General features: G+C 45.4%; 1 protein-coding gene across 6 annotated transcripts in view; it reads left to right on the top strand.

Annotated features, from left to right (window-relative positions):
• Positions 1–21,741, top strand: part of SLC4A11 (solute carrier family 4 member 11) — a 99,242-nt gene that overhangs the window by 56,787 nt on the left and 20,714 nt on the right. For 5 of the 6 annotated variants that reach the window (XM_074540573.1, XM_014272904.3, XM_026798114.2 and 2 more), the window contains exons 8-13: positions 2,066–2,272; positions 7,790–7,874; positions 14,911–15,036; positions 15,751–15,864; positions 16,876–17,008; positions 17,303–17,376. In XM_074540573.1, the coding sequence (XP_074396674.1) occupies positions 2,066–2,272; positions 7,790–7,874; positions 14,911–15,036; positions 15,751–15,864; positions 16,876–17,008; positions 17,303–17,376 (739 nt within the window). The remainder of the gene's footprint in view (positions 1–2,065; positions 2,273–7,789; positions 7,875–14,910; positions 15,037–15,750; positions 15,865–16,875; positions 17,009–17,302; positions 17,377–21,741) is intronic. The other variant, XM_026798113.2, reaches the window with a different exon arrangement.

Raw genomic sequence — 21,741 nt, 5'->3', positions numbered from 1 at the left:
GTGCAGCTCCATGGATCTGTCCCTCATTGTTATCTGGGGCCAGCTACGTGCAAAGCCCTCACCAGCGGCTCCGCATCCGCTGGGATCCCCAGAGTTTGCAATTCCAATGGTCAGCATCAAATTAAGGGAAGGGAATGGAGGCCAACAGAGCTTGCACTTGCCAATGTGCTTTTTTATTTTAAATGGGTTGGTGGAGCCAGCCCCAAGTGCGCATTTCTGGTGCAGCAGTTAAAATAATTAACCTGCTGACAGCATCATGTTCAGTGGAAGGGGGGAAAGTCCACAAAATGGGCATTTGTTATGCTGGGAATCCAGATTCTTGGCCTTGCTAATATGGAGGAAGGTAAAAAAAAAAGAGCTTTCCTGCAAATATCTATCCTCTCTAAAGTTTTCATCTCCTTAGTGAAGGAAAAATGGGAAGAGCATTGGGAATATTGAAGCAATCCTTGCAGCATCCAGCCCAAGGATTGTTGCTACTTAGAGGTGAAAGGTGGAGCCTTCTCTGTGATGGCTATTCCAGGCTGGTTCACAGACTCTAAAAGCAAGTCTCAGGGAAAATCCTTCACTTGAATCCAAACCTCTCCCTGGAAACTTAAATTGAATGTGCCCTAGTGAGTGTTTGAAGGGACATTCCTGGTGATAGAATCCCAGAATAGTTTGGATTGGGAGGGGCATTTAAAACAATCTCATTCCAACTTCTGCCATGTTCAGAGACACCTTCCACTATCCCAGATTGCTCCAAGCCCCACCCAACCTGGTCTTGAGCACTTCAGGGGTAGGGCAGCCACAATTTTTTTGGAGCAAATGGAAGATGGGGCAGTTACAATTTTCCTGAGCAAATGGCAGAGAGGAGGATGATGTGAGTGATGGAGGAAGGACAGCATTAGCAATGACTCTGGGACCAGCTCAGTGCCACCCACGCCTGAGCTTCTGCGTCACCCACACTGAATTATTTGGTTGTGTCCATGGAGAAATTGTTCATCTGTTCGGTTGTGAATCATGAGAAGCAATTGGGATCAATCACAGATGCTCACTCTTCTTTTCACAGCAGAGTGAGGAGCTTGGAGGTTCTCCAGGGCTGGGGGAATGTTTGGGTGTCTCTGGTAGCTGCTGCCTGATAAGTGTAGAGTGTAGAAGAGGTGGGTGGGTTAAAACTTGGCATCAGAAGGAGCTTTTAATGAGATGTGGTTCTGTGTAATTTAGTCTTGGCAAGTATTTCACCTGTCCTGGCCACAGTAGGAGCAGGTCAGGGCCTGGAGAGCTTGGATTTGGTGGGTTTGTGCAGGGACTGGGGGACCTCAGCCTCCTTTACTCTTCCCTTTGCATTTAATTTCTTGCAGTAGGAAAGCAGCTTGGATTCTGTTGGAAGCTGGACCCTCACAGATCAGGCCTGTGTCTCACAGAAATATTAAATCCTGAAAATAAACACTTTTTTCATGTCTGCAAGACTCCTGTCCCTTCCAATCATTTAGTGAAGACAGACAAGAGCTCCTTGTGTGTGTTCTCAGCTGTTTTTTCCCATCCTTTCCTCTGTGCCAGTGGTTACTTGAGCTGAGAGCTCTCAACCTCCACTTGTGCTGCCAGAATTGCCCCAGAGTGGCCAAATGAGTTGAGTTTTAATGCCCAGAAAATGGGAATCAGATGAGCACAATAATCTCAGTCTTTCAGATAAGACATCAGTACCTGCAGAAGCCTTTCCACCCCAGGAGCAGCAATGCTGAGGTGATGTTAAGTAGCAGAGATTGTCTTGTCTTGAAGGGAAAGCAGGGATAAAATGCACACTCAGCATGATTCAGCTTTGGATTGGTTTCTGGGAAGTTGATCAAGTAAAGATCAATCAGGGCCTCAGGACCTGTGGTGGTGCCTCCAGAGGATTCCGCTGTGGATGTGTGCTCATCTGCAACAACTTCCAACTTCCACATGTGCCCTCCTCCCTCAGGTCTCTCTGGGATCCTGGGAGGTGGGCAGGTTCGTCTTCAGAGGGATAAATTATGGGGTTTACCTTTCAGAAGTGAAATTACATGGTTTTACAAGCACTTTTTCTGTCTTTTTTTTTCCTGCTTAGAAAAGCACCAAAACGGCCACAGAAGTGGGCAGGACCTTTGCCACGATGTTTTCAGACATAACCTTCCGGCAGAAGCTTCTGGAAACCAAAACTGAGGAGGAGTTCAAGGAGGCCTTGGTGTACCAACGCCACTTGCTGACGGTGGCCAATCAGAGACCCTCAGGAAGGAAAGATGGGCGCAAGTCACACGGTAGCAAACACCTCAAGGTGAGGCTTGGCCAGCACCTCTGCCATGCCCTGGTGTCCAAATCCCTCCCTCCATCCATCCATCCATCCATCCATCCATCCATCCATCATCCATCCATCCATCCATCCATCATCCGTCCATCCATCCATCCATCCATCCATCCATCCATCATCCATCCATCCATCCATCCATCCATCCATCCATCCATCCATCCATCATCCGTCCATCCATCCATCATCCGTCCATCATCCATCCATCCATCATCCATCCATCATCCATCCATCAATCCATCCATCATCCATCCATCATCCATCCATCCATCCATCCATCATCCGTCCATCCATCCATCCATCCATCCATCCATCCATCCATCCATCATCCGTCCATCCATCCATCATCCGTCCATCCATCCATCATCCGTCCATCATCCATCCATCCATCATTCATCCATCCATCATCCATCCATCCATCCATCCATCCATCCATCCATCCATCCTCCATCCATCCATCATCCATCCATCCATCATCCATCCATCATCCATCCATCCATCCATCCATCCATCATCCATCCATCATCCATCCATCATCCATCATCCATCCATCCATCCATCCATCCATCCATCCATCCATCCATCATCCATCCATCCATCCATCCTCCATCCATCCATCATCCATCCATCCATCATCCATCCATCCTCCATCCATCCATCATCCATCCATCATCCATCCATCCATCATCCATCCATCATCCATCCATCCATCCATCCATCCATCCATCCATCCGTCCATCATCCATCCATCCATCATCCATCCATCCATCATCCATCCATCCATCATCCATCCATCCATCCATCATCCATCCATCCATCCATCATCCATCCATCCATCCATCCATCCATCCATCCATCCATCCATCCTCCATCCATCCTCCATCCATCATCCATCCATCATCCATCCATCATCCATCCGTCCATCATCCATCCATCCATCCATCCATCCATCCATCCATCCATCCATCATCCATCCATCCATCCAAGGAGATTTGGGGTGAGGAGGTGAACATTTGAGGCCAGTGGATGCAGCAGCATTCCCAGCAAGCTCCCACCACCAAGGCTTCCCCAAATTTCTGCTTTGTGCACACCCACCTTTCTCAGATTTGCTATAAATCTCCAAAAAGCCACTTTAAGGTGCTGAAGGGATGCAGAGCACTTGGGGGTTTAAATGGTTGCAGGACTTTGATTCCAGATGCTTAGTGAAGGGTGGGATTAATGGATCCCTGCTCCTTGTCAGTCCAAGGTACTTAATCCTTACAATCAGAAGGCTCTGAAGGAAGCTGCTGCTTGTCTTTCCTGCAGCCAAAAAAGCTTCTTGGCCATCTCTGCACGGTAATTTCACTTAAAAGTTGCCTGTCAGTGTTTGGCCTGAATTCTCCCTGTTTGATCTGTAGCTCTGTAAAACATTACTTGCTTTGTACTTTAAAGTTGGAGGGAAATGCTGTAACTCAGCTTTCTTTTCTGGAATTTCCTGTGTGTTGGTCATTGCTTTGTTTTTCCGTTCAGAAATCCATTCTTTAAGCAGACAGCATACCTGAAAAACAAACTGGGCTATCCCCAGCATGCTGCTCCTGTCTCTGCATTACAAATAACCCCAAAGCTTTGGGTTGCTTATAGTGCAGGAGCTGCTTCACTTATCACTTATTTTTTCCCCCTGGAACAGATTTAAGGGGTTTGATCTGCACATCTGGAAATGAGCAAAGCTCATGTTTTTCCTGTGGAATCCCCTTGCTTATAGGTAGTGCTTTGAACTTTGCTAGACCCCAGATCTGCTCTTAACTTTGCAGAACAAGTCCTGAAACCCTCTTTAAACTCAGGTCATGCAAGGCAGGGATATTTGGAGTAGTAATTTACCTAAAGTAGGTTTAACCCTCTACACCTGGCCTTTCAAATGGATTTTTGTTAGAGCAGTTGAAGTGTCTGACTTTGTCTTTTGCTAAAAATAGCCAAAAACATGTCTCCAGAGGGTTTTCTGCTCTGTGGTTTGGTGAGGAGGGCTGGATGAGACACTGAGTTTGTAGGTTTTGGCCCTGACACTGGTGATTCCTGCTGGCCTGCTTGGAAAAGCAGCCTTGGCCAGGCTGAATTCTGGTTTCTGTAGAGGGTGACACTTCTTCCTTCAGCTCTTGCTTTTGGCATTGACGGTGTGGGCCTGGATTTGCTGAAGTGTTTTGTCTTTTTAAAACCATTTTATCCTTGAGATCTTGGGAGATGCAGCCTCTTTATCCCCACCTCGCCCTGCCAGTACAGAGAGCTGGGAAAGGAGATTTCCTGGCAAGCCAAGGTTTGCCTGGAGAAGTGAGGTTGATTTGACCTCTTAGGTTGGATTCCTCAGCTCCTGAGAGCCATCTCCAGCTTTTCCTCCCTTGTGGAGAGGAAGCATTTAATATGAGCAAAACAAACCCATGTGAGAGCAGGAGTGTAATTTCAACCTGTCAGCCACCCCCAGAGAAATAAACACCCTCCCAGGAGCCCCTGGACTGTGACAAGTGAGCTCTCAGGAAGGTGTAAAGTCTCTGGGTGACATGAAAATCTGGCCTCTTGGGTGCTGCAGTGATGGGAGAGGAAACAAGCCTGAAATTCTGGGTGTGTGAGTGGGATTTTTTGCAAGTGCTTGTTTTTACCTCTGCTGAAATACTGAGGGGGATGTGACAGTCACATTCCCTGCTGTGCCTACAGCACTGTCACTTTGCTTTGGCTCATCTCAGAGGATTATTTAGGCAAGGCTATGTACTCAATCATAATTAAGTCAGCCTGAAATCCTCTTGTTTACTGAGGCATCTAATTGTGATTTTGTTCATGGAGGAGCCCCTAACAGCTGTGATGTTTTTCTGGCTGTGATTTTGTGTCCTGTGTGGATTTGCTGAGGGGGCTGTGTGTGCTCAGCGTCAGCAGGAGGGGGATACAGAGGATGATGTGGTTTTGCACAGATTCATGTCCCTGATCTCTGTAAAATACTCCTGCAGCCCCCCAGCACTTTTGGGGAGGGCTGAGGAAGGGTCAGAGTTGTTGGAGCACATTTTTTCTGTTTGGCTTTGTAGCTGCTAAGTGCTGGCTTAGCCTCTTCTCTAACCCAAATAATGGTAAGAAACTGGGAGACATTTGTAGAATGCAAAGTGGAAAAATTCATGAACTTCATCTCTTTGGCTAGGTTGGGGGATAAGAGTGAAACCAAAAAGGGGTGTAACTTTGGAGGTCAGTCTTTCATAGTCTGTATTTTTTATCTTTTGTAGCTAAGTCTTTTAGCAGCCTCCTACTTTAAGGAAGTCTGGAGAGGGCATGGAGTGACAGGAGAGGGGGGAATGGAATTAAACTGAAAGAGGTAGATTTAGATGAGATATTAGGAAGAAATCCTTCTGTCACAGGGTGCTCAGAGAAGCTGTGGCTGTCCCTGGATCCCTGGAAGTGTCCAAGGACAGGGCTTGGAGCCACCTGGGATAGTGGAAAGTGTCCCTGCCTTTGGACCTGGGTGGGCTTTGAGATCCCTTCCAGCCCAAACTATTCTGTGATTCTGTGGTATCTCTGGTGCAGCCCAGGTTGAGTCTGAGGGTAGAGAGCAGAGAGGAAAGCTCACAGGAGGATCAGCCCAACAGAAGGAACAGCTTTTCCTGCTGGTGAGGTTCCACTGACACCCCCTACCCTCATTTCACACTCGCACACACAAGAAATAAGTGCGTGGAAGAAATCAGAGCGGGTCTTAAACGTAACCCTGGTGCCTTGTGGGATGAGTTAGGCAGTGCTTTCCTCCTCTGCACACTCCCAGCTGCCTGGAACAGATTTTGTTCCCCAGAGCCCTCTCCCTGCTGCCCCAGGCCAGCAGCAGCCTCTGCTCCTCCTTCCCTGCAAGATGAGACACCCTGAGCATCCTTTCCCTGTGCTCACTGCAGCATGATAAGTAAACATCCCAGTCTGAGGCCATTGTGATTCTCTGGCTGACTCATGCCTTCAGGAATCTCTTTCTGGGGGGAAAAATTAAATTGCTTTTCGAGTGCATCTGGCTTTGATGTCCAACTCTGCCACCAAATATGGTTGAAGCACTGAGATTTTTTTCAGAAATGCTTCAAATGCAGATGTTTTGCTGGCAACACATCTGTCTGCTCATCCTCGTTGTTCAGGTTAGAGTTGAAACTGTCCTAAAGTTCAAAAAGTCCTACAGGTGCATTGGCAAATAGCAACAGTATTGACTTAAATAGCTGAAATCTGAGATGATACAGTCACTGATAAAGGAGCTGCTCCTCTTTGCACCCCAAAGCCAGTGATTGCTGTGCCTGGTGTGTTCCTCCTAAAGGAAAATATCCCCTTCTTTATTTTGTTTGTGGTTCTGATTTTCCAGGTGCTGCAAACAGGTGAGTCCCAGGAGAGAAGGCAAAGCTGTGTGTAGTCCATAAAATGAGCACTGTACCTTTCTAAAGCAGTCATTTTTATCAGTTTCCACATGAGGCAGCCAAAGGAAGAGCTCCCTGCTGCTTTGAGATGATCTGTCAGTGTAAATTTTGTGTCTGTAATTTTTATTTCCCCCCTTACACTCCCTAGCAGAGGTTATAAGTCTTCTGTGCCTGTTTCTGCAACAAATACATGAAATGTTTTAGCTGAGGCAGCTGGGGTTGTTATCACTGCATAAAGGTGCATTTGATTTTCAGAGTGGCTTGTGTGCTTTGAGAGTAACAGGAAAAAATCTGACAGGTGCCTCATTTGTAAGTGTTGCCTACCCTGATGCTTTCCATGTGCTTTCCATAAGGAAGGACTTGTGAGGATTGGGAGACTGAGAGTCAATAGCAGCTGTCACGTATTCCTGACAAGCTCCTCATTGCCTGTGGTGAGCAGCAGATCTTATCAGCAATCCCACTGCACCTTGCAGGCCCCCAAACCAGGAATAAAAGGGAAAATGTTGGATTTTTGGAACCCTTCCCCAGTGTTTTTATTGTGTTTTAAGGGCAGAAATTATGGTTGTGTGGATTTACTCAAGCTTTTCCCTGTTGATGGAGTTTGAGGTGCAGACAGCCTGAATTTCCTCACATCTTTTGAGGTCTCCCTTTGCCTCGGCAAAGCACTTGCTGGGGATCCTCTTTCAGAGGTTTCACATGGATATAGGAGAATTTTTGTGCTGGCATCTAAAGGAAAAGTTGTGTGAAGGGATGGGGAAGGCACCTCAGACATGTTCAACCCCAGGACACCCAATGTCTGATCCATCCAGTGGATCCTCAGCTCCCTCACCTGCAAACCAGGGATGCAGATAGGAGTGGGAGGAGGAAAAGGGAAGGAAGGGAGGAAAACAGGGTGGTCTGGGGGATTTTCTCCTTTACAATGCTATGAGGATATAAATTGAATCTGGGCGAGTTTATTTTTATTATCATGACAAGATGGGATTTGAATGCCCTATTGAAAACGAGCCCTCTCACTCCTATCAGGCTTGAATAAGGAGCTTAATCTCTTTAACAATGCATGAGCCCTTACACTGACACAGCACTTCCTTCCTTTCTTCAGCTGCAGGACTTTCTCAGTATTGGCAAGGGGATTTCTGATGACATTGCACGAAGATTCCCAGTGTACGCGCTGGATTTCACCGATGGTACGTTGGCCAATGTTTATGGAAGCGCTGCCCCGAGTGGGGAATTTTTTTTTTGTGATGTGATGTCCTGTTTACAGTGTGCATTCAATGTGTGCTTTGATATGTGCAACAGCTCTCCTGGCCCTTGTTTAAAAGGGTGTTTTGGCAAAAGCCGGTGAATGGGCAGCGTGGAGCACTGGAGAGGAGGCTCCTGCAGTGTTTCCTTAATGAAGGTGCTGGCTGTGCGCGGATGAGGGTTTTAATTTTTATTAAGCGGTGATTAAATGGATCGATTATTACCGTGTGTAGACTCACATCAACTCCTTGCAATCTAATTACTCAGCACTGGCCTGATAGGCCCTTTCTGCTGCCTCTGCAAGCTGGCTCCACACTAATTATAGTGATGCTGTGGGAGTTGAGAATGCTTAAACAAAATGTGAGCTGCAGTAACTTCAGCCCGGTGTTGTGAAAAACAGGATACGGCTCGTCCGCTGCTGCCAGATCACACGAGCAGCACACGGTGTTTAAAGTGAGCCTCAGCCTGATGCAGCTCCCACAGTGGCCTTGGGGTTTTGAAGAGTTGTTTTCTCCCTTTTCACTCACAGACTTTCACTTTCTTGAAGGCTGGGAGGAATCTTCAGGGCAAAGTGAGGTTACAGAGCTCCAGCCTGACATCAAAACGTGTTTCCTGCAGCTTGTTGGGGAGCTGGTTAATATATTCAATCTCATACCCAGAAAGTTCAAATGAAACAGAGAATTAAAGTGTAGGCAGGGAGAACCTTGGAGATTTATCAGCTATATCAGGAATTTATCCCTTCCTGCTGTTAAATCCACCTTAGCTCAAGTGTGTGTCCCTGCCTTCCTCAGTGCACCAGGGCTGTGAAGGCTCATGAGATGAAGGTGTTCTTCTTTGGATTAGGCATAAAAAAACCAAGATGCCCACCCAGACCCCAATTTTCAGAGTATTCTCTTGCAAAGCCATCTTCCACAGGCAGCTTAAGCTTCAGAGAGGCCTGGCCAAGGCTGTGGATGTGTCCTCACTCCCTTCCAACCAGGAGAGGAACGTAAATGAGATGTTGGCTTAGCACAGGGGTTGAGTGCTGGGTGCTTTCTCCAGGTGCACTGCTGGGATGAAATTTATTTTCAGGAGACTTGGTGTGATAGGAGGGCTAAGGCTGATTTTTCTGGGGATTTGAGGGTGTTTTAAAGAGGATGGGAGATGTAAAATGATTTTCAGGGGAGCAGCAAGGATTTGGATGAAACGGAAACAATTTTTGCTGTGTGCATCACTGGCATCAGGTCTGGCAGTGGACTTCAGCTCCTAATCTGGACACTTCATCCCTTTGGCTGTTGCTTTCTAGACCTGTCAAAAGCTCATTTTTCATTATAAAGGGATTTTGAAGCTCTTTAGAAGGGAACTGCTGCAGAAGTGCCTTGTGGGGACCCATGTTCACCTCAAGACAGAGCAGTGTCTGCTGTGCCTGTCTGAGCTCAGCAGGCACAAAACCATCAGATTTTGGTCCTGCAGCCAATTCTGGCTGTCAGCAGATTTAGGAGCCCCCTTCAGGGTCCATATTGTGGCTCTGTCTGCATCCATATGGATCCTGTGGGTGCTGCCTCAGCCCCGGGCTCTTGGCTGTGAGCTCTGCAGGCTTTGCTCACACTGATGTACAGAATGGCCATAAAAGTGGGATAAAATGCAACCACAGGTTAAAAAGTGTCAGTGATTTGTTATACAACTTCTGGAGAGTGGAAAAGAGCCCAGTGAAACTCCAGAACTACTTTAGCTCAAATGGGAGGTTCTCATTGTAGGAGCAGTTGTGCCCTTTCAATAGAAAAAGGGGATTTTCTAAAAAATACTGTATGTTAGTATCGCCATTTCTTTCCAGAAACCAGAAATTAGGATGAATTCTTTAAGGAGCTGCTTGAAATGAAAAGCAGATGGAGCATGAAGCATGTGCCATAAACTGCTGAGACTGAAGGTGATCAGGAATGTGGAATTCCTGGAGCATCTCAAAGCAGTGGTGCAGCAGAACACGAGGGATTTGAGCTATCCCAATGTCTGCACTCCAGACAGCCACATGTGCACCATCAAAGAGCTCTGAATTATAAAGATGCTGGGCTTTGGATGGTTGGAGTCTCTAAATCCTCAATCTCAGAAGCATCCTGGGGTTTGGGGTTAGACAGATAAACCCATCAGGAGCAGGGGGATAAATAATGAGGTTTTTTGTAGGACCAGAAAATCTTTGGCCAGTTAGAGTTTTGTGGGATTGGTCCCTCTTCACACACTGCACAAATTTCCCTTAAAGGAAAAGTCTTTCTCTTTTTTTTTGTTTCTTTTTACTTCAGATTAGAAACTCATCAACTTAATGTTGTGGCAATCTTGTGCATTTTACTGAATGGGTCAAAGGATCAAGGAAGAGTTTTCTAAACATTTTTCCCAGGATTTTGGTGATAAAGATGGCTTTTAATAGATGTCTTCCAGCAGGAGCATCTGAAGATGAACAACTAGGCTATGCTGAGTCTGAGAACTCCTGTAGTTTTCCTTTAAATTGGAATTTATTCCATTTGGCTGTGACCTTTGTGTGTAGGATTCTATCTTAAAAAACCAGTGTGACTGAACTTCATCCTGATCCTGTCAAATTGTCTCAGAGCACTCGTGAGTCAATTTTATTACTCTTTAAGCCTCAAACTGGAGCTTCCAGAAATTTCTTTATATTGAGGCTGGTTTGAGTGAAAGGGGATTCTGCCGGGACTCAGATACAAGATTTCTGAAACTCCTGAAAGCTGCTGTCCTCATTCTTCAGTGTTATTTTCTGGGACAACACAGAGGAACAAACACAATTGCAGTGCCTGAAGTGCCCAGTGGGAAATGTGAGGTGCCTTAGATTTTAATGGTGAGCTTTGATGCTGTGTTCTTCAACATCCACATTCCTTCACCTCCTTCAGGGAAAATGAAGGAAAAAGAGGAAAACTGATGTTTATTCTTTCTCCCTGTTTTTTTTTTTTGAGCTTGTATCTTTGATACCTGGTTGTGATGGGTGGAAAGTTCTGCTGGAAGTGTGGATTTCTCCCTGTCCTTGGTCCTGCAGGGGGTCCCTAACCAGCTCCTGAGGTCTGCTGGCAGATCCTTGGGATTTGCCGTGCTGTTTTGCAGGAGGGAGATCTCCAAAGCTCCCTGCAATGTGGGCATGCTTAGAAGGCTTTAAAATGTTGGAGAAATTGGATTTGAAAGAGAACTTTTGTTGCTGGCTGTCTAAGAGTGTAAACCTTGATCTGAACCCAGAGCTGAAATGTTGACCATGGACTGGTTTTGATTTGTGCCAAATCCTCATCAGCTTTCCTGCCTGGTTGCCTTGGCCACCTTGTCTGTCAGGATTCCATTCCTGGGAGGGGAAATAAAGGGATTGCAGAGAGGCCTTTCCCTGTCTCTCTGTCTCTCCTGCCTTAGATCAGATATGAGAGAGCTCCTGCATCACCCTGCAGCCCTTCATCCCTAAATACCACCTGGGTACCAAGGTTTAACATCCCAAACTTGTCATAATTGCCCAAAACATCCAACTTGGGTTGCTCTGGGGTCTCTTTGTGTCAGTGGTGGATGGGAATGTTCTAAAGATACATCATGTTTTGTGGATGGATGTTGCCTTCCAAGAGACCCAGGATTTCTTGGGAAATGGGCTGAAGGAAGTGAGATGGAAAGGGAAAGGAGTGAGCCTTGATCTGATTTTTCATGCCTCTCTGCTCTCAGCGTATGCTTGGCTTCTGCTCCAAACTCCCTGAGTGGATTTCCTTTTCCAGTTGAGTTCTTAGTCCCACTTGTTCTGTGATTTATTCCTCACAGGACTTCAGGGAAGATTCATCTTCACAACATTGGGCAGAGTCCAGCAGCCACCACATAAATGAAAGCCCAGCTTTTGAGGGCTTTAGGAGAAGTTTGTAATTCTGAGTTTTACTGTGTTTTTAATATGAATTTTTTTTTTAATTAGGTCTTTAATAAACACATCCTTGCTGCTATGCTGCAGGTCATTGTAATTAAATTTTCTTTGCACAGGATGTTTCAGAGAATTGGGAAGAAACATTAACAGGCAGCTCAGAGAATGTCCATCAATTGTGATTTTGATTTAGTAAATACACAATTAATAGACTTCAGGAGCTGTAAACCCAATTTTTAGGGCTGCTGGTCATTGAGTTACTGCTATGGAATCCCAAGCACAGTGAGGCCAGAATTGCTGCAGTTTCCCCTGAAACTGTAACCTTGTCTCTACAAACTGTGAGATTTCAGAAATCCAGGCAGGTAAAATGGAACTGTCACGTTGATGAACATAATTGCTCCCCATTCCAGTGTGTAGCTATACCTTAATTTAAGAGGAATGCTCCTGTAGTAATCAGCTACTCAAATTCCACAGCTGGACCAAGAGTTGATTTTTATGCTATAAATTTCCATGGTGCAGGTGGAGTGACACATTTTTCAGTGGCTTTATGAGCCTTGTCACAGATGAAATACCGTCAAAATGCATCTCACCTTCTTCTGAATGAAGCCACAGCAGTCCATGGGCTGCAGAACATCCTGAAAATGTTTCACCAGATGTTGGCTTTAAAAAGGCAGAAGGGTAAATTGTGGTTAATGCTGGATTTCAGTGCCTGTTGCAGGTGGATCTGTACAAGGAGAGGCAGTGTTTGGTTGTGACTGCAATTAAAGAGTGAGCAGTCAGCTTTGGGAAGGAGTGTGTTTAATTATTGTCTCTATTACAAAGTGAATTTCACTGCCCACCAGAAGGATTCTTGATCCTAGAATCTTATGTGGCTGATTATGGATTAAAGAAAGTGCTGGAAGTCTTGGACCCAGCCAGGATGAATCACAGAATTACTGAAGTTGGAAAAATCCTCCAAGATTGAGTCCAAGCTGTACCCAATCCTTGTCCCCAGCCCCGAGCACTGAGTGCCACCTCCAGTCCTTCCTTGGACAGCTCCAGGGCTGGGCACTCCCTGGACAGCCCATTCCAATGTTTAACAACCTTTTCCATGAAGAAATTCCTCCTGATGTTCAGCTGAACTCCCTTGGTGCAGCTTGGGTCCATGTCCTTGTGCATAAGGACCTCCATGACCAGCAAGGGCTCCTTTGCCAGGATGGAATCTGAAAATGAAATTTTGTAATGCTCTTCAAGGTTTCTTCCTTCTGCCCTCTCATGCTATGGTTTAACCACCTGAACCTTTTAAAAAAAGATATTATTTGCTTCTCTGGACCTGGTTGTCCTTTCAGAAGTTATTTCAAAGCTTCCAGGCATTGTTGCCCCTGACCTTTCACATTGGAAAGACTCCTTTGTCCAAAAAGGAGTATTTTGGAGTGACAGAGAATCCTCTGAACCAGGGTGTGACCATGTCTGCTCATGGAACCTCCCCTCAGCCCTGTTTCTCTTGCCAAATCCTTCCTTTTCTCTAAAGGCTTCCAGCAGTTTGGGCTGTGAGGTTGGAGTCAGGATCACAGGATGTCTTCGTCTGTGAGAATTAAATTCCAACCCTTTGGGTTGCCAGGAGTAGTCAGGAATGTGACCTGTGGTTTCTGGATCTTCCCAATAAATGCAAAAGAATTTGCCTGGGAACAGCTGGGTCTGATGACTCCCAAAAGGTCAAACTCATATTTGCATGCTTGAGGTGTCTCTTGTCAGGTTTTAGCCTGGAGTTTGAGGATGCTGAGCATCAAAAGTGCTCTTTGTGTCTGTTCCTCTCCTGCCTGCAAGCAGGCACCTCACAAGGTGTCCTTTATTCATGTGGCTGCCTGTTCATTACACATCACCTTTGATTTTTGGGTTTTTACGTCCTCCTCCCATCCTTATCTCTGCCCTGCAAATGGTGCAGAAAGCAGATGTTAGATAAGATCCCAAAGTCATTGAGAGATTTTTGTTCTTTTCATTCTGGTGATAAAGATTTTCATTGTGGCACCAATAACCTCAAAAGCCAAGCCCTCCTTTATCTGATCCAACTAATTTTTTTTTGGTTTTACCTCTCTCAGCAAGGGACTGGTGCTGCAAAAGCTTAGATAGACATTTGGCAGCTCAGAGCAGATTTCTATGTGGGAATTCTTGGCCCTGGAGCCTCCCAGAAAGGGGAATTGGGCAGCTCCAAGCACCTCCAGCTGTTTTAGAGGAACAGCACCATCAAGGATGGTGGCACAGGCAGCCTGGAGGCTGAGGAGACTTTTTCCAGTGCATCCTCTCTGTTCTGTGGAAAAACTTGTGTTCTCCTGGAGCAACATCAGCTGCTGTCATCTCATCCTTTCTCCTGTGCACCCCCAGTGAGCTCATATCAGCATCAGCCTGAAAACAGGAAGGGGAAGGGAAGCTACTTCAGAGGCTCTTAAATTCATATTCTGACACTTTAATTCTCTTTCTGGCTGCTTTGTGTTTTGGCCTGGTGTGGTTTTTTTCCGATGGAGATGAGAGGGGTGAGTGGATGGAAAAGAGAGAGGCTGTTCTTTCAGCAGGGCTTGGTAAATCAAACCTCAGTGCAGCCATTCCTGACCTCTGGGGCTGTTTGTTTTTTGTCCTTCTGCCATTTTTTTGGCTCAGAGTAGCATATTATTGATCAAACCTACAGCCTGAGACTTCTGTCTAGGGAAAAATGAAATGCTTAGTGTTTTCCTGCCCAAGAAAAGAGTAGGGAAGACAAGAGATTGTTGTGAAGCTCACTAGGGACACAGTCCAGAATGCCTGAAAAGTTGGTGTTAAAAAGGCAGGAGTGGGGGTTTATGAACCCTAAACTTACAGTTTCTGCCTTGATCCTCTTCCAAGCTCTGGGGATTGACAAAACTGAGCAAAAGGCTTCTTGTATTTCCTGTTTTGATGATGTCCAAAATGTCTGGTGGCAATATTGGTGCTACTTCTGGTCCCAGATGAACAGAAGAGTGTGGGATGTACAGAATCAATCATTAACTGTTTGGTTCCATGTTTAAAGAGTGGACTGAATTTCTGCTTCTCAAGATGAACTAACAGTGGCTGTGGCTGATGTGAGAAGGTTTTTAGTGCTTTACCAACATGATTTTTATTGTGGTTTGCCCCAGGTATTATTGGGAGCAACAAAGCTATAGGGAAATACATCACAACCATGATCTTTCTGTACTTTGCCTGCCTCCTTCCAGCCATTGCTTTTGGGTCCCTCAATGATGAAAATACCCGAGGAGCTATTGGTGAGTTGATCAGTTTTGTGCTTCTTAAACTTGCCAGTTTTGTGCATTTGATTCCATGTATTCAAAATTTCATTATGGTCACAGAAAGTTCTGAGAGTTTTTATTTACAGGGGGAAGACAAACCCAAAATCACGACTGAAGGATTTTTTTCTAATTAAGTTTATTATTTTTGTCAAAAACCAGAAAAATTGAACACTGCTTTGGGTGTTATCATCTGACTTGGATTGACACAGAAGTATGCTACTGTATTTTTGAATTATGCTGACTTAATGTAATTATTTGCACATTTTTCTTGGTACAAGCTGCTGTGCTTTTGACCTGGATTTGATTGCCAGCATTGAAATCCCTGGGACAGAGCTAAACATCATCCTTTATCCCAGTTGTAGAAGCAGTTTGTGCTGCAGTCACAGTTCAAACCAGCACTGGTTGTGTCTTATAAGTGTTAAAATAAAATAAATACATCTAAAAAGTATATATAAAATATAACAATACACAGAAAAAATTCCAGAGTCCATCAGTTAACTGAACATCTGGAAACCTAAATTATGGATACGAATAAAGGCTCACTTTTTGATTTATGAGTGTGTTACCTCTGCGCTCTATAAACATTTCTTCGCCTCATGAGTGGTTGGTTTCTGTGCCCTGTGGAAGCTCCTGGATGAGGCAGGGATTGACCCAACTCCCTGTTTTTGTTTCCACCCTCCCCAATTCCAGATGTGCGGAAGACGATTTTCGGGCAGTGCATTGGAGGGCTGCTCTACGCCCTCTTCTCAGGGCAGCCCCTGGTGGTGCTGCTGACCACAGCTCCCTTGGCCATCTACATCAGTGGTGAGTCTGCAGCGGGGGATTTGAGGGACTGGGACTTTGGGTGAGAGCTTTCTAGAGTTTGAGTTGGGTTTGTTTGATAAATTGATGTTTAATGGCTGCTATCAGGGAAAGGTCTCCCCCTGAGGGTGGTGGGGATGGGAACAAGCTCCCCTGGGAGTTACAGGGCACTAAGTCAAGGAATGCTTGGATAAGGCTCTAAGGTACATCATGGGATTGTTGGGATGTCCTCTGTGGGGCCAGGAGTTGGATGGATAATCCGATGGGGTCCCTTCCAGCTCAGGGTGTTCTGAAATTCAAAACCTGAATCAAATTCCTCCCCTTTCCATCACCATCAGAATATCCTAAGTTGGAAGGGACCCACAGGGACCATCGAGATCTGGTTTAGTTCAAATTGTTTTTCTGAAGAAATCATTTTGCAGAGAAAAAAATAAATGAAAAGAAGCATTTCTTCAGCTTCAGTGAGAAAATCTGTTTAAGTAATGATTTTCTCATGTGGCTGCGTTTAACCAGCTTGAAACAAAGTTTTTTGGGTCTGTTGAGTTTTGAATTTTTCTAATCAATGTTTTAAAGTATCATCAGCAGCTTTCCAGGTACTGCAAGCTGATCTCAATGAACCAGAGATCAGCCAAAGGAACAAGCTCAGTTATCTGTGGGGACAACCAGAGGATGGGGCTGCAAAGAGCAGCTGTGACACCCCTTGCTCAACAGCATCCCAAAATGTCACTGAGAGCAAATTTCAGTTGCTTTTGTGGCCTCAATCTCCAGGAAAAATGCTTTGAGCAGTATGGGGGGGATATTTTTCCAGGTGTCTCTCCCCATTTATCCTGGTGGAAGGGGAGATCAGTTTGTGTTGATGCAGTGGAAGTGCAGGAATATGGATTTAGTGGTATCTGTAATAAATGCATTGGGGTAAAGTGTTGAAATTGGTTCTTTGTGGCCTGGAGCAGATGGGGATCACTGGGTGGCAGTGACAGGAGCTGATTGTGACACATGAATGCTTCACTTTTGCAGTCATCCAAGGAATCTGTGATGACTACAACTTGGATTTCAATGCTTTCTATGCCTGGATTGGACTCTGGAACAGCTTTTTCCTTGTGATCTACTCCCTCTTTAATGTCAGCCTCCTGATGAAGCTCTTTAAAAGGTAGCTATTTTCAAGAAGTCATATTTTGATCATATTATTCTTCAAATGGAAAAATTACACATTCCACAAGCTCCTTAATTATGAACTTGCTGCAAAATGTATTTTGTGAGAGGAGGAAAGTATCATTTTGGCTTATTGTTCCAGCTTGAAAGAAGTTCTCTGATTTACTGGGTTTTGTTTCTAAGTTGGAGCCTAACTCAAATTGGTGTATTTTCATGTAAATTGATGAATATGCGGATTTTTCTTTGAGCAGAGTTGAATGCAGCTCTATTAATTCCTGGGCTTTTTCCACAGGTCAACAGAAGAAATAATTGCACTTTTTATATCCATCACATTTGTGCTTGATGCCATCAAAGGCATTATTAAAGGTAAGTCTTGCAACAGAGTTTTTCAGAGCAGATCTCTGCTTTGCTGCCTTGTCAAAGGCAAGCACAAGGCTGCAAAAATGTGTGATGTTTGCTTGTTCTGTGTTCAAAGTCTTCAGGGGAAAAAAGAAAATCGGTGTGTGAGATAGAAGCAGCCCTTTGTCAGCAATTTACCTGGGTGTGCAGAATTTTTAGCAGCTCTGATTTCTGTTGGTTGAGACAGAATTGGTTTCTAAACTTCCACCAAATGGAGAAACCATTATGTTATTGATGTGAGTGCTTCCTCCTGATTCCAGTTTGGTTTTGAAAAAAAAAAACAAAAAGTCCAATTTGAATGCAGTGTATGGAGTCCTTATTCCTTGACACATTATTCAGACTCTGTGGAGGGGAGTTGAAAGATGGGTTGGGATTTCTTGGTTTTCCCTGAGCTCTGAGACCCTTCTCTAATGGCAGTACAAGGACTGCAGTGCCTCCAGCACCTTCCTGAATCTCCTCTGCCCTTTCAAGCCACTTGGTTTTCCCATTTCTGGGTTAAATTCTACATCTCCATGGAGAGCCTTGAGGTTTAATAGATTCCTCTGAAACTTCTCTCCCTCCCCATGGGGGTTGGCAGGAGGTATTTGAGAAGGTGAATCATGGTAGCAGAAATACCTTGTGAGTGGCAGCATTTCTGTTCATCCCAGTGAGGAGCTGGACAATTCCTTGATTTTTATGACCTGTTGTCCAACATCCCAAAATTTGAGCTATCTTTGAAATCCTTCAGGATACACCCAAGCACACTCCTTGTTTTTAAGACACTCAGGCTTGCAAGGGAATGCTTTCCAAGAGATTTGACGCTGCAGAGCAATTTGAAGTGAGAAACTTTCTTGCTTGACTGGGAATCCTTAATTGCCTTGTGTGCTTTGATTGTGCAATCAGAAGGTGTTTTTTTCTCTGTAGAACACCTGCATCTTTTAAATATCCTGCTTGGAGCTTGGTGAGGCAGAGATTTTATGGGATAATTGTTGACTCTGTGAGCTTTGCTGAGTGTGTGCTGTCAGTGCCCTGTCCTGGAGGCATGGGACAGTCTCCAGGTGGTCCTCAACAGAAAATTCAGCTGCCCTGTAAAAATTAGCAAATATTCACAAAGTTTCTGTAGCCCAGAGCTGATCTCCCATAGCAGAGGTTAAAAGTGCAGGAAGCATCCACTGCTCTTGTCTGCCAGACTTTCAGGAATGTGCAAGAAAATCCGTGGAGTATTGTAGTGGGAACAGGAGAAGATGCTGTAAGACAAGGGGCAGTGGCCTTACTGACAGAAACCAGGTTTAGATTGGATATTAGGGAGAAATTCTTCCCTGTGAGGGTGGTGAGGCCCTGGCACAGGTTCCCAGAGCATCTGTGGTTGCCTCTGGATCCCTGGAAGTGTCCCAGGCCAGACTGGATGGGACTTGGAGCACCCTCGGACAGTGCTCCTGTCCCTGCCCATGGCAGGGGGTGGAACAAGATGATCTTAAAGATGCCTTCCAACCCAGCACATTCTGTGATTTTATGTGTGATTAGTGAACCAGTTGAATGTTCTTTGTGCTTGTGAAGGGATGAATTTGTAGAAATGATGGTGATAAAGTCACACCAACACTCCTTTGCCAGCTCATGTTGGCTTCAGCTGCATCTGGGAGTGTTCAGGGCTCCACAGGTGGGTCCAAAGCTGTTTCCAGACGCAGGAGGGCACTGGTGCTGGCAGGCACAGACTTTATCCTTAACCCTCTTAGAGCCCATATTTTTAAACATACCACCAGTCAACTCATAGCCACAGGCTCACCTTTGTTCTTCCCTGTCTGTTTTTGAGGAGGTGATGGTTCACTGCTGCCACCTCCTCCTCCTCCCACTCAAAATTTTGGTTGAGCAGTTCGGTAGGAAGTGAAAGCTGATATTTTTTCGATGCTGTTTAAATGTGTCCTGTTAGTGCCTTGGCTTTTTGAGTGCCAGGGGACAATGCCACCTCTTCCCAGATGTTTTCCCAGCCTGTTCATAGCCTTGATTCTGTGCAAGGTACACATGCAGGAAAGGAGGGGACGGGAGCCAAAGCCACACGGTCCGGTGACACTTTGTTTTCACTGCCTGGCCCGGCCACCGAGGCTGTGTTTGTTTGATCTTGACATCTGCACTGTGCAGGAAATGGTGGTGAGCAGGCAGAGGAAAACAAAGCCAGCTCATGTTGTTGGAGGCTGGAGAAGGGCTTGGCTTCAGCCAGGGCACCCCTGGCTCTGCTGCTCTCTCTGGATGATGGCAGCGAGGTTCACTGAGCTCTGGTGCGAAAACAAACCAGAAATGTTCAGGAATCAAATCCTTCCCAGCAAGGTGGTATGTGATGAAGGCCTCCACTCTCTGTCTTGGCGTGTTCTTGTTGCTTGAATTAAAATACAAGAGTAAAGCAAGGTTTTTTTTCCTCTGTCCAGGAGGGACTGGAGCAGTCCTGCCTGAGTTGGTGCATATACATGGAATTGCAGCTGCAGCGATGGAACATGGAGTGATGTAATCAAGCTGAGCACCAAAGATCAGCCCCAAATATATTATTGCAATATATCCCAGCCCTAAATATACTATTGCATTATAGCCATCTGTGGGAGCTTGAGAAAATCTACAAGACCCAAAACAAAATCACTTATTTGTTACTCATTCCAGTCCAGATCTTAATCCAGAGGAATGCAAATACATTCTCTGTAGTTCCTGGGTTGTTTGTGCTGCTGGTTTCTCTGATGCATCTCTGGGACTCAGTAGCACTCAGGGTGGGCAGGCTTTTCTCCCTGGCCAGCTGTGAATTCCCAGGAAATGCTGCCAGAATCATTTTTGTCAGGACAAAAGCGTCCTTTGGCGTTCAGAGCCGGAAAGTGCAAATCTTCTAACGAGCCATTCTGTGCCAGGCTCTGGGTCATGGCAGTGCCCTGGGGCCCAGGATTTTTTTTTACCTGTTTTCAGAGCAGGTGTGTGTGTGTCCTGCCAGGGCTGAGGCAGCTGGAGCCCAGAGGGAGGAAATGAAGGAGGGCAGAGCCTCTTCCATAGCACGCAATGGGGAACCTTTCTGGAGCGGGGTCAGGATGGGATTGTTCCTCACTGGGGGAACCTTTCTGGAGCTTTAAGGGGATCTCCTCACTCCTGGCTGCTCTTGGTGCAGTTTGAGAGGTTACATTTTGAGCTGTAAACCTTCTGTGATGTTTAAATTTATGTACAGATGTCTTGAATGAGAGGCAGTCTTGTCTCTTGTGGCCTACGTGCCATGCTGGCCTCATCCACTTGTGGAATGCCCAGACTCCTTTTAAAGCACCTTTAAATCCTTCCAAAGATGGTGCAGGAAAGATCATTACTGCTTTTCAAATGGCTTCTTTGTTGAACTTGGGGCATTTTACACTGGGGTGAGCTCCAAAGCAGCAGTAACACAACCTGGGCTTCAGTCCAGGTGGTTGCAAGTATTTGTTGGGCTGCACAAGAACATTCAAAGTTCCCTCTCAAACATTCAGAATTAGTTTGTCTACACTGTTTTCCCTGTGGCCACTGCAGATGGAAAAGTTGAAATGTTTGGTGCTTTCAGAACCTGGATTATTATTTGAGAGTGAGGGAAATGTTAGGAAGTGCATTTTAACCTAAGCTTCAGGTGGTTGTGGTTTTGCCTAGAGAGGATGGTCTTGCCCTGAAGTTCTCTATGCAAAGTTTGAAGGGATATTTTGACCAAAATGAAGAAAGATAGTGGGACTGCAAAGCTCTGGTGTGGTGGTTTCCATGCTCCTGTATTTCCCATGGGTATAGGGAAGTGTGGATGCTGCATGTTGCCATTGGAGCAGATATTGTGGGAACACTGAGGCTGCAAAGCCCAATTCCCATCTTCTGCTTTTACTTGCTCCTTCAGGCTATTTTTCCCCAAAGTGGTGAAATGATCCCAAAAACATATTTTTACACTTGAAGCCAGCCAGTGACATAGAAATGAACACAGTAAATGCTCAAGAGCAAGAGGGTCTTTACAGCTGTCCATTCCTTATATAAATGCCTTTGAGCTGATCTAAAACATTTATGGACAGTTCCAGAGGCTTTACTGGGTGTTTTGCTTGTGCAGGTTTACTTCAGGCCTGTAACTCTAATTTGCATTGTAAATTTAAATGTTCTGCCAGGTTTTGCATGTCAACACTTACCTCTGAAATCTGGACTAGCCTTGGAAGAAAAGTAATTAGTGTACACTCTGTAATCCACTTAAGGATCTGTGCAACCTGGCTGCTCTTAGTGTTTCCAGAGAATCCTGATGGAATTTGTTTGCCAGGCTACTGAAAGCAGGTGTCTAGATAGAAATATTTATATGTGTATCTAACAGCAGTGCTTCCAGTGTTGGGAACAAAACCACAT

Source organism: Zonotrichia albicollis, chromosome 5 (genome assembly GCF_047830755.1).
Source record: "Zonotrichia albicollis isolate bZonAlb1 chromosome 5, bZonAlb1.hap1, whole genome shotgun sequence".
NCBI lineage: Eukaryota > Metazoa > Chordata > Aves > Passeriformes > Passerellidae > Zonotrichia > Zonotrichia albicollis.
This window is presented reverse-complemented; position numbering and strand designations above follow the sequence as displayed.